The sequence below is a fragment of the Sphaerodactylus townsendi genome, linkage group LG09 (assembly GCF_021028975.2).
Source record: "Sphaerodactylus townsendi isolate TG3544 linkage group LG09, MPM_Stown_v2.3, whole genome shotgun sequence".
Classification (NCBI taxonomy): domain Eukaryota; kingdom Metazoa; phylum Chordata; class Lepidosauria; order Squamata; family Sphaerodactylidae; genus Sphaerodactylus; species Sphaerodactylus townsendi.
Window position 1 is genome coordinate 92,151,789 of NC_059433.1, and position 13,312 is coordinate 92,165,100.

At 41.5% G+C, this 13,312-nt stretch overlaps 1 protein-coding gene across 2 annotated transcripts in view; it reads right to left on the reverse strand.

The window, feature by feature from the left end:
• Positions 1 to 13,312, reverse strand: part of WWP1 (WW domain containing E3 ubiquitin protein ligase 1) — a 62,552-nt gene that overhangs the window by 2,978 nt on the left and 46,262 nt on the right. For both annotated transcript variants that reach the window (XM_048507375.1, XM_048507374.1), the window contains exons 16-23: positions 13,198 to 13,286; positions 8,983 to 9,142; positions 5,978 to 6,111; positions 5,730 to 5,870; positions 4,698 to 4,818; positions 2,575 to 2,679; positions 248 to 344; positions 49 to 121 (exon numbers count right to left, since the gene is read on the reverse strand). In XM_048507375.1, the coding sequence (XP_048363332.1) occupies positions 49 to 121; positions 248 to 344; positions 2,575 to 2,679; positions 4,698 to 4,818; positions 5,730 to 5,870; positions 5,978 to 6,111; positions 8,983 to 9,142; positions 13,198 to 13,286 (920 nt within the window). The remainder of the gene's footprint in view (positions 1 to 48; positions 122 to 247; positions 345 to 2,574; positions 2,680 to 4,697; positions 4,819 to 5,729; positions 5,871 to 5,977; positions 6,112 to 8,982; positions 9,143 to 13,197; positions 13,287 to 13,312) is intronic.

Here is a 13,312-nt window from a genome sequence, read left to right on the forward strand (position 1 = left end):
GTGGAAAGCAAAGAACTAGCTCTCATGTGGTCGACTGTAACAACTCACCATGTGTGACTTCTTGGTAGCCAGGTCTCCTTGCCAACTTTTTCAATGCAGAATTTCTGAGGGCCATTACTTCCTGAACAACAAAGATTCAAGTGTTTGTAGTGATGATCATGTTGTGTCTTAATATGACTTTTTTTTCTAATGGAAAAAATGGATGCTTGAGATACTATTATAATACAAATTACACTGACACGCTTACCCATAAGCTCTGCAAATCCTCCCAGCGGTAATCGGCAAGTACCAGTAACGAACTGCAGCAGTCGCATGCGAACTTCATTGTCAGCTTCTTTTATGAACTAAACAAAAATGTAAGGGAACATTTCTCTAATACATGCCAGCTAGGAAGAATTACCTTGCCTAAACCAAAGCTGATTCTATTAAAAGCTTCACATATTTTGCCCCCAATCATCTGAAGACTTGGTAGTGTTAGACTGCACACACTAAACTAAAATCAACATTAAAAGCTACCAAAAACTACTGCAGACCTAATGTCTCCAAGTCTAAATGCATCACATCATATATTTTCTGGATTCTAAGCTTTATTTTAATGACTTTGTGACACTTCATACTGTTATCTGTGGGCATGACCAATCATATAGGATACCAATATTCATATTCCTGTTTTCCACATACTTTGTAAATCTGTCAAAATGTCAGTAGTTTATATTTATATTACTATATACTCAGATGTCATGTGGTTTGATCAAAACCCGATTACTTGTCACTTCAATTATCCAGTTAGCATCAAACCAAACTTACATGTGCAGCTTCACTCCTAGACACTTCCTATTCACAGGAGCAGCAGGATATGCAGAATTTCCCCTTACTAGGGCTCATTCCGCACATGCAAAATAATGCACTTTCAAACTGCTTTCAGTGCTCTTTGAAGCTGTGCGGAATGGCAAAATCCACTTGCAAACAGTTGTGAAAGTGGTTTGAAAACGCATTATTTTGCATGTGCGGAAGGGGCCTCGGAGACAGAGAAGCCTGGAATCTTACTATATAATTGAGAAGCTTGTTCATGACAAAGAACCAGTGACGTACTATAGGAGATGTAAGGGGGCTGATGGGACTACAACTCGCAGACTCCTCCTCACTCAGCCGGTAACACTTCTTAAAGTTCAGGTCCTCACAGGGCTGTCCTATTCCTTGCCTGAGCCAACTCTTGAGTAAGTCAGCAGCAAGCTCAGTGCCATCAACCAGGACTAAATAGGCCACCCTGCCCCAGGCGGTTTGGGGGGGAGGGGGAGGAGGGGAAATGGCTCCAGCTAAGGGGAGAGGGCAGAGCTGGGGGGGGGGGGAGCTCACAACACTCTTCCAGAGCACTCCAGGCAAGCTTCTAAGAATTGGGCTGGGTGTGGGGGAGAGAGTTGGAGTAGGGGCAGGAAGGGAATAAGTGCAGGGGAGAGGCAAAAAGAGAAAGAGAAAGCTATGGTAGGTGGCTAGAAAACAAGGACAAAAGCTAGGATAAGGTGGCAGATGCATAAAGAATAGAGAGTTGGGGAGAGAAAGAGAGTTGGAATAAGTGGGCAGACAGAGCTGGGGTGGGGGAGCAGGGCAGAAAGACATAGAGAGCTGGGGTAACAGGGCAGAAAGTTAAAAACAGAAAGCTGGGATAGGGGGCCGGAAAGAGAGTTGGGGTAGGAAAGTAAAAAACAGAGAAGGTTAAGAGAAGAGATGGCGGGATAGATAGTGAGATGCAGATAAGAAGGGGGAAAACAGAAGAAAAAAACTAGGGGATAATGTCCTCTTGAGTCCTCACTTGCAAATTCCCACCTGCTAAAGCCCATTGTATTTTATCACACAATGGGTTCCCATCTTCACAGCCCCCCTGCTGGCTCCCCACTCCTTCCTTTGCAAAGCAGGGATTCAGCTTTGCAAATAGGGTGTGTGCCTACGGAGATGCCCTCCTTGGCAAAGCTGGGGTGTTGGAGGAGGGCACAATTTCAATGTTTGTGCAAGGCGTCATTTCCATTTTCTGTAGATATGTCCTGTCCACATGTCTTGCCCTGGGATGATTAGTTTTCTATAGCCTGTTATATTTTTTCACGTAATGGGCTTTATTGCTAGATTATTCATACATTGGGATTACACAGTACACTATCCAGAATCTACTGCAGAAACTACAATTTAAACAAGTTATGTTCTACTTGGAATCTGATTTGCAGGAAACATCACAAACTATAGTTTCTGTCTTGCATGTAAACACTGTCTCTCTGATATACACATGAAGACAACTGGGAATTAAGGAGAGATGCCAAGAAATGTTTAGTCCTATTTTCAATTCAGAAAGAAAAGCCCTACCATGCTCTTAATGACCTCTTACCTGTGATGGAAAAGGTGAATAAAACTATTAGCTAAGAAGGGGAACATACCTCACATTCTTTAAAAAACGCTATAAAGTTCAGCAGCTTGCTCTAACTATGTACAGTTCCCACTAGAAGAAAGCTTAGGAAAACAGCAAAGATAAAAACATTTAATCAAAATCTGACATGACATTTGCTGACTTTTCCTCAAGTACCATACCTGCCAGAACCATATTATTTGCTTGCTATTTCTTGTATAGTGACGGTAAACAGTGTTCCTTTGCCAGTCTGCCAAATCAACCTCTTGCATGCCACAGAGCATAACCTGGAAAAAAAGCAAAAACAGGATACAGGAAAGTACAGTAGGACTTACCCAACGCCACTGCTGCTCAGGAGGCAGGGGGGAAAGGCATGGTCCGCTGCTATGTGGTACCTCAGGCAGAATTAGGGAGGGCAGGCTGAAGCTCTTGTGGACAGGGGGCAAGGTCAGGTAACCCACGGAGTTTTTTTGAACATGCCCGTGCATGGTCTCAGTTTCCTTGCTTTTCTTCCCAGGGTTGGTAACTTGCCCACTCACCATCCCTCAATTGTGTCAGTTGTTTTCTTTTTTGTTATGTTGGCTGTACTGCGTAATATCTATTTTGACTGTCTCTATCACAGACTTTCTCTATCACACAACCTGGTAATGGGGTCCCTCCATGGAGCAGTGGGCAGACAGTTGAAGGATGAAACCTTAAATGGAATCACCAACAAGTTGTTATGTTTCATGATCCAAGTGGCAGCCTTCATGCACGATTAGGAAGCCTCATTTGTATCTCAGGAAAGCCAGGTGCACCACATGGGTGCGCTGCTGGAAGGCGAGGCATCCGTCTCGTACCTGGGACTGGGGAACTTTGACTAGTTACTTTTGACCGTTGTTGAGTACACTCTGAGTTTTGGTGCCTTGTCAGCCATATTCATACCTGGCCTGGGGCTACTCTTGTGAATTTCTTCAAGGACAGGCTGGATGCAGAGAAGTGGTGTAATGGTCCCTGGTGCCGGGCAACCCCGGGACAATCATGGGATGAATCCAGCTGGCCAGGGTCGCTTACAGGCAGTGAGATGATCCAAACAGTGCCGAGGAACCCCAGCAACCCTCGCCAAGCTGGGATTCTGACAAAAAGGGAGGCTTGGTATTTGAGGCTCAGAGATAAGTTGGAAAGGGGCTGCCACTGCCACCTCAGCTTATGCTTGTGATGTGGGGGTGAGGGCCATTTGATTGCTTCTTGCCCCCAGGTTTGATCCTGACCCTCTGTGGTGAAAGGGGGAGGTGCAAAGAAAAAGGACACAACTAAACCAACCAGATAAAAATTGGAACCCACTTCGCAGCCGGGCTTGGACTCACGCTTGGATCCACACCAGGAAGTGAGACCTTGGGTGAAGACCTGATGAATGAGGCGGGAGCCCTGTGGCTGCAGGGAAACAGGGCTGATGTCGCCTGGATGGCACAGAAGGCCAGTCAGGAAGCAAGGTGCCAAGCTGCAGGTCAGTGGATCATTATTACTCAAGTTAAACTTATGGAGTGTGTGGAAAGAAATATGTGTGGCTGTAGAGTTGTAATAGATTCTGGCTGTTGGCTGATTAATCCTGCAGGGGCTACACGGCTGAGCCTACATCTCCTGAACTTGAAATTCCTGATCCTATTTGGACAGATGGACTGGCAGGCAATGGTGGGACCCCCTGTGTCTCAAGTAATTGAGCCTGTTCTAGCTGAGATAGGCTCCCACGGGGAATTGATCCAGTTTATAGTAGCACTTGTGGCAATGTACCCACTTGTTCTGGGGCTGACATGGTTGGCGAGACGTGACCCAGACATTAAGTGGAGCCAAGGACATGAATTTGGCTGCTCTGTCAGAAATTATTTTGCTTGGAATTGAATGTAACCTGTAGAGATGACTCACAAACAACTTAGTCAGCTTTTGCACTATGGGAAGTTGCTTTAGGGGCACAAAATAGGCCTATTTCAAAAAGATGTCATCCACCACCACCACCCCGATTTTCCCTTAGCTGAAGGGCAGGTCGATTATTAAATCGATGGAAATCACCGACCAGATTTCTGAGAAGTCTTTAAAGGTTTAAGAAGTCCCAGGTTTTTTCCTGAGTCCCATTTGGCCATAGCACACCCAGGACACCCCCGCATGTACACCTCCACATCCTTCGGCATTGTTTTCCATCAAAACTGTTTGCGTGGCCACTTTCAGTAAATAGTTGCTTGGAAGCATTTCTCTGAGGGGGAAATTGAGTACATTAATGCCTCTGATGCTGGTTTTGCTGGCTACCACTTCCAAGACTCCAAATTCTTACCTCCAGTTCTTTTTCATCAAAATACTGCAGCCATTGAAGGGGAACAACTTCATTAAATCCATCAAGGAAAGCTTTGGTTTGTTCTCGTACTCCTCGTGAAAACCGCCACTCTGCCATTAAACTGAAACAGGCAAATATTTAAAATTCTAAACTGCATCTTTAAAAAAACAAGCAAACCTCTATCCTACTTTATGAATTCCAGATCTTTATAAATTATAGCCAGTATGGTGCAGTGGTTAAGAGTTCCAAACTCTAATCTGATGAACCAGGTTTGATTCCCACTCCTCCACATGAAGCCTGCTAGGTGAACTCAGGCCAATCATAGTTCTCTCAGCCTCATCTACCTCACAAAATGACTGTAGGGCTCAAGGCGGCAAACAACAAGCATAGTTGTTCATAGGTGTTGTACCTAGAACTTTCCTATGTATCTTATACCCATGCTTTGATGTTCAGATGCCTCCCTAATCAAATTTATTGTGGACATTTGTGTATATCTGCTCTTTGAGCTCTCACAAGAAGCTCTCTGAAGAAAAAGTTCACCTCAAAAGCAGAACTGTCTAAAACAAAATTGCCTTTTTGGCATAATGGCATGAAAAATCTGACATAAATGTGACGTTTACTTTTTTATAGATACTCTGGGAAGCAGTTTCTTTTTTTAAAATAGGAAAGTAGATGTGGCTAATATTAGAAGATAGTCAAGGTTATGTGAACACTCACTCTCTCACCTTCATTGTATATACCTATTTGCATGCATATTGTAATGTATATTTACATTTATATTAATGTATGTATTCATGCATTATTAATACATGAATTTATATTCACTTGTGTATTAAAATCAGCATGGTTCATATGTTATGTCTGAAGGATATGCAGTTTCCCTCAATAATTTCTGCTTTAACAATAAACCAGTTTGTTCCATATGAGGCAAGATCAAGAATTATATTTACATAAAAATATTTAAGAATATGTAATAATGAAGAAAAATAAAGAAAACATTTGCCACTGTGATCAGCTTCTTGGACTCCATACCCAATATATTCTTCTTTATTCTCTTCGGTTACAAGCAAGTTTGAGCCTCCCGCTTTCAGCTCATGTGAGGTAACTTTCCCTAGAAGTTCCATGTCTACACAGAAGTACATTTCTAAATTACATTCTTCAATGTTGTTATCCCTAGGAAGAAAAAATAACAAAAATAGGGAAAAAAGAAACATCAACCAGATATAATCATTACACTGAGCTGATGGAAAAATGATGTTCATCTAAAAAGATTTACAAACCTTATCCAAATTAGGGAATTATAAAATTCAGTATCAATAGATTCCAAATCCTTTATTGTGAGTTTCTTATTTAGCATGCGCTTGTAGAATGGCAGGGAAAAACCAGTGTCAATGAATTTGCCATGAAACAATGCCTGTTGAGGATAAAAAATCAATTTGGTATTGGATACAAAAAAAACCAGCATCAAGTATCTTGTTCATGGCAGAGAATGAAGTAATTGCTCTAAAAGATCTCAGAGCTGGCATATATATATGACGGGTAAGCCTGGGAAGACTAACATGATGAAAACTGGCAGGATGAAATGGAAACACTAAATCAAGGACATGAAACTCAAACATGTTACTACCAGCGCAAGATACCTTCAAATGCAAATTACGCTGGCAGAGAACTCTGTTAGGTGACACTACTGACTAGTGCAAGACCAAGCCTATAAAAGGCAGTAAACAAATTTATATCTCCCAGAGCAATTGCTGGATGTTGTATAGTGAATGAATGAAAAACAAAATAACCCAGGAGATGGGGGGAAAACATTTAACTGAAAAAGTTCTGTTAACAATATACAGAATGCCACAAAAGTCTCTCAGAAAAAGTCTCTTTTCAGAAACAAATTACATATATATTCGCCATGTTAGCCAGCAGAGGGCTTAACAAGACAATTTGAACAAGCAATTTCATGCAACGAGAGCGGTCAAAAAATCTGCAGTCTGTTAACAGAACTTCCTCTAGAAATAAGCAATGCAACGCAACTTATTCTTCAGTATGAATCTGCTATTACAGATCATGCCCCTCATTCTCTGACACAGGAATTCCTAAGGAAAAACAATCCAAGACAGCATACTCATGATAATAACTGAATACAACCACAGGAGAGTTGCAGGAAGAGGGGCAAAAATCGAGATCTCTTCTGTGACTGCTGACAGCACTATTACAGAACCTGATCATTATTGTGCCTTTCCCTGTGGCTCAGGTCAGCTTACAAATCAAGATTTAAAACATACAAAAAACAACACAACTCTAAGCAATTAACTTCACCTAAAGTTCCTGCAGATTATGAGCCTTGGCAAATAAAATGGCCTTACAGTGCCTCCTAAAAAGTTTGAGGGATGGCACCTCCTACACCTCTTAATGAGTCCATTCCACTCAGTGGGAGTTAAGTTAAGTACAAGCTCTGGTCATAGCCAGGTGGTCTCAATTATATAACTGGAGCATGGAATAAGAGGTCCTTCAAGGATATAAGTAATAGGTCATGAGGGCTTTGAAGGTTATACTTTGAACTGAATCCAAAACAAATCAGCAGCCAAGACATTTCCCATTGACTAGTCCCTGTCAATAAACTGTTTTCAAACCAGATGCAGTTTCCGGATTATTTTCAAAGGAATCCCAATGTACATCACATTACAGTAAATATTGTTCCCTGAAAAGTTCTCTCATAAATTTATACCACAAGAAACTGATCAAATAGTTATTCACACACACATTTCACATGTATTTTGCCTCTCCTGAATAATCCAAAGAAAAACCTCTTTTTCATTATATCCATCTGTATTCATGTCAAACTTACTTATGATAAAACTGTAGCAGCCTACAATCCAGTAAACCCTATCTAACCCTAGTGATTTCAAATTTTTGCTGTTTATCCTGCATGAATCCTTATTAGCAGAAGAACAAAAGAAAGCAATTTCATTGCCATGTTTCCTAATATCTGGTATGCAATCCTGTTGAAGAATGCCCTTCCTTCATCAGGATGGACAACTATTTCCTTCATTTCTAAGCAGGTGCAATTGATTTTTTTAATTAGCATCAAAAACACTGTATCATTTGATATCAGATCTGGAGGAGAGGGGAACAATTCTGACACTTTATCCTTTAAACTATTATCTATGGCTCTTTCATCCTACAGAATCCCCAAAAGGCTAATCATTTATGTAAAGACAGAGTTAGTTGGAGTATGAATCCCAAAGAGCTGGCCATGCCTTCCCAGGAACCCTTCCAGCAGGACGACTAGGTCCAGAATGCACATCTCAAAACTGTTCATAATATTGAACCAGATTTCCAGTCATCAGTGCAAATCTGCACGTCTGTTCATATGTTGTCTTTAGAAAACAAAAGTGTCTAGCATGAGGCAGGCAGGATACCCCCTTAATGTGTGGGGAAGCACTACTTGCTTCAATCATTGGTTAGCTTCCCAAATTACTGCCCATTGTATTTTCTTCAGGAAAAAAATCCTTCCCAATTGGAATATAGGGCACTTCCATACAAGATAGCAGAAAAAGTGCATCTTGGTACTCAGATTAGGCTCCCCTGTATTTTGTGCCACTGATGTTACTTTAGAACTACAATTACAAGGCGTGGTTGTGAACGTTTAACATTGTTTTAATGTATTTAATGTATTTAATGTTTTAATGCATTTTAATGTTTTAATGTCTCAGTTAGTAGATAAATGCCTCTTTTCTACTTTTCTACTAACTCTGTAGTTTATAATGCCAATAAAGGCTTTGGAATTGGAATTGGAACTACAATTACATACAATTGCAAACATAGGAAGACATCGAAACACGTTAAAAATGATTTCAGACACAAAGGTTCCATCTCCCTTGCAGATCTGCCTTTGGGCTCTTCAACATCTTGTAAAGTGTAAATTCCAACTGTGCTGATGACACTGGAAAATGATCTATGAATTTAACTGACATCAGAAAATTGAACTAAGAGAGGAGAAGCCTCTCTCCCTCATGTACAAAAGCTTGATACTTTTCTGGGGGAAGAGTAAATCTTTTTCCCCTGGTTGCTTGATGGACACTGCCTTTATCTCTCACCTAATGACGAGATACGTGTGAGAGGGAAAGGTATCTGACTACTGAATTATCCCAAGTCTAGTTTTTGCGGGATCTATTCCCGAATTCTTGGAGAAAGCAATCCCAGGACTGCAAATCTTCCTATACAAAGAACTACACATTCCAGCAAGAAAAACTGTAAAACATACAATCAATTTAAAAATCACACTCACCATGGCAATAAACCGTCCAATGAAGCAGAAATATGAAAGATGATCAGGATTGATTGTTGATGCTGGATTTATTTGTAGACAGTAGTTGCTCTTTCCAGCATATTCAAACAGGCAGTACATAGGATTCAATACTTCATGGGAAAGCAAGAAGAACCATTCTCTACAAAAATTTCCAACAAGATAAAAAGACACAACACATAGGTATCTCAAAGCACTGATAAAATGGCATGGACATGAAATATATAGCTTGGATTTAGCTATAGTTTCTATTGACAAAAGGGATTTCTGTCAGCAGAAATGATACCTCCCCGCTTTAGACAGAAAGGATGCTTGAAATGGGGCTCCTGGAGAATATGGGAACCCCAGGAACATGATGAAGAGGAAGTCTAGATCAGGACTACGAATGGGGAATAAGGTCAAGTCACCCAGCCACATACATAAATGCAAATCCTTCAGTGCATCCAAACTACCATAGGCTACAATCTTGCATAGCACAAGAAGGTTGAAATATGCATTAGCTGAATGTTGTGAAAATGTTTTTTACAACCAATTAATACCATTGAAAAGCCAGTCTAGTTTTAAAACAGGAAAGGCATGATGATATAAATGGATACAGTACAAACATTCCAAGTACTTCTGGTCAGTCATGTGCATTTCCCACCTATGCATATTACTCTGTAGTACTGAAATCAAAGCAAGCATTAATGTATCAAGATATTACATAATTAAATATACTCAAGAATAAAAAAAGCTGAAAAATGGCACAGCTTGTTTCTCTCACATTTCATGGTTTTATGCTGTCTGCAGTCCAGCATATAAGCATTTTATTTATTCAAACACTTATTTCTTGCCTTTCCCCATGGCTCAAGGTGGTTTGATTTTTCAATATTGTTCTCAGCTGTTTTAGACTGGAGCTAATGTCATCATATGCCTGAGAGTTTATATTTTCATTTTGAAGAAATGTCATGGATTTGAAAGACCACAAAAGAAATCTGTTCTTTCAGAGGCCACAAGAAATCTGTTCTTTAAATCACCTCAAGGCTTTTTAGGGGGGTGGGGGGAAGGGGTAATTGTTGCTACAGACTAATACAGTTTATCCTCCCCTTGAGTCTTCCTCCACTGATGACTGTAATTTTTTGTCTGAAGAAGTATGAACTGTGTCAGCATTTCCCAATTTGTCACCTATAGCTTGGGGATCAAGAGAAGGCTTCCTATTTCCTAACATCTGATTATATGATTTTCCATATAAAATTCAGTGTTGCTGTCCCATTAACAAAACACAACAATTCAGAGACCACAACCCGCAATAAACAGAAAACAACTCAGTCCCCACTTCAGGCAGTACCACTGAAGGACGTAATATCATCAACCATACAAAAAGCAGCGAAATTCACTTGCTGACCTTCCAGCATGTTATATGCAATCATCTGTAAACAATGCTCTTGTGCTATGGAACAAACTAATCAGTTTCTATACCAAGGATCCCCAACCTTTTACAGCTGTAAGCACTTTGTAATTCTGACAGAGTGGGATTTATTAATCAGTTCTGAGTATTTATACTCTACCTTCTTTCTATGAAAGCAAACCACAAGTGTGGAACAATTAAAAATTTTAACATATACACATGATTACACAGTGCTGTACAGGCAGTCTCACTTATTAATCCCATCAAGAAGAAACTTATCAGTGCTTCCTGCTTCTTAAGTATGGAAGGAACAGATTATGCTAATAAGTACATTACTTCTGCAACACATCCTTTCAAATGTGCTGCCTGTGGAGCTCAATACCCATTAGGATCACACAGATCTCCCTGCAGATGCCCCACTACACACATTAAAACCATTTAATATTATCACCAATTACTACTGGTTTGAAGTGTCACTACCTGGGGGTCAGCCCAATCCTGTAGTGGTTTAGAGCAGACTCTAATCTGGAGAAACAGAACTATCTTAACCCCACCTACCTCACAAGGCGTTTGTTGTGAGGAGAGAAATGAAAAGAGTTTTGTAAGCTGCTTTAAGACTCCTTACATGAAAGAAAGGTAGAATATAAATCTAAGCTCTGCTTCTTCTCCTTCTTCACTGCCTGTACCTCTTGCATTACACAGTTTTTTTACCCAATGTCCACTTTTTTCTTTTTTCTTCATATGTGTTTGCTATGAATTTCCTTCTTTCACTTTACTCTTATTCTCGTGAATATGATAAGATTAAGACCTCCAGAGGGTAACCAAAACCCAGTAGTATATAGTCTTCAAATAATTAATTCTGTAATGTTTTTATAAATCAACTGTACACACAACACAAGAATCTGGTCACCATGGAACACAACTCTAATTTTTAAAAATGAACCACATCCATTAAAAATTTCTCAGTCATAATGAACTAATTTGGACAAATTTAATTTCTTGCCACAACATTATCTCAATTAGGCAACCAAGATTGCCTTCAAACTTCCAGCCTCTGTTCCCTTACCTGGAAATATTTCCAGGACCTGGGACCACCCTCCTTCCTTTCAGCCAATCGGGGACTATATCACTTGCCCCCTATTCTCCAAGCAGAGATACAAAGGACTTTAGTTCGTTTTTAAATTCAACTTTCTGGACTTATAACTTAATTTGTACCAGAGGCGGAGCGAGGGGAAACTGTGCTCGGGGCATGCGTGCATCCTGCACCCCTGCCGCAGTAGCACCCACCCCCGCAATGGCCCAGCCACGCCTATGCCTGGGGCATTGCACACACCCCTGGGGAACTGCGCCCCCACCCCACCCCGTTTGCATTACGCCACTTATTTGTACTCAAATCAAGCTTACTCAACTGTACTTTATTTGGGTGTGTTTGAGGGTAATTCCACAAGGACATTAATAGTGCAATCCAGACCTGCTCCAAAGGGCTTTCCTGTGGCATGGGAAGTCTCAGAGAGTTTTTTTTAAAGACTCACCTCAAACTTTCTTATAGAGGCAAATAGAGATAGGTCCTGAAAATTGTGGTGTATCTCTGCCAGCAATTCCACTGGTGGATGGGAACCAATTGGGTTCTGGAGGCCAACTGGTCACCATGGAACACAACTCTAAGGCCAACTTTAAGGCCTTACGCGGCCTGGGACCCTTGTATCTGAGAGACCGCATTACCCCATATGCCCCTACTCGGCCTCTGCGATCAGCAGAGGCCAATTTACTGGTGGTTCCGGGCCCCTCGATGATGCGGCTGGCCTCCACACGGGCCAGGACCTTTACGGCCCTGGCCCCAGCCTGGTGGAACACTCTTCCTCCAGCTGTCCGGGCCCTGCGGGACCTTGGTGAATTCCGCAGGGCCTGTAAGACCGAGTTGTTCCGCCGGGCCTTTGGAGTGTCCAGTCGCTGAGTGGCGCCCCCTTCCCCTCCCCCTCTCCTTCCTCCCCTGCTGCCTTTTTGCACATACCATCTGATGCACTTTACCACCTTATTATCCTCCCAGAGAGGAACCTGGCCCCCTCCTTATTTTTACTGGGGTGATCTTAATTGAATTGGATTAGGGCACCTGTTGTGACATTAACCGCTGTTTTAAGTAGTTTTAATGGATTTTAGTATCTTATTATTGTTATCGATTTAATTAATTGTATTTATGAATGTTGTATACCGCCCAGAGCCCCCAGGGGATAGGGCGGTCTATAAATCGAAACAATAAATAAATAAACAAACAAACAAACAAACAAACAAACAAACTAAGGTTGGCCCTGGCCAGTGGTGGGCTTCAGCAGGTTCGCACCACTTTGGCAGAACCGGTTGTTAAAATGGTGCTTGTAAACAACCAGTTGTTAAATTACTTGAATCCCACCACCGGAACCAGTTGTGAAATTATTTGAATCCCACCACTGGCCCTGGCCCTCAGAACACTCCCAGAACACCAACACAGCTGGTAATGGCATGGGAGCACTGACCTGAGGCTGGATGCCACAATCAGCTGTTACAGGGCACCACAGTGGCCGGGCGTCAGCGGACTTTCCCCTCTGCCAGTGTAAATGCCCCATTTCCACTGGCATAAGCCCATGCCACCTCCAGAGAGGGATTTGCGCCTCCTCTCTGGATTGGGCTGCCCATTTGTCTCAAACCATCTCAATTTTTATGTCCTAGTATGAATTTGGGCTGGAATTGATAAGTGCCCACACAACCACTCTTCACACATAGTGGTTTATTAGCTTCCTGCAACTCTTTCAAATAGTTTTAAATTAGGATTTTACCTGGCTAAACCACCATAATCCAATCCTTCTTCTCCTCTAAATATGACATACAATCGTCTTCTTAAGTCATAAGGTTTTAAAGCCATGATCTGTATAAAAATGTTGAACACAAAAC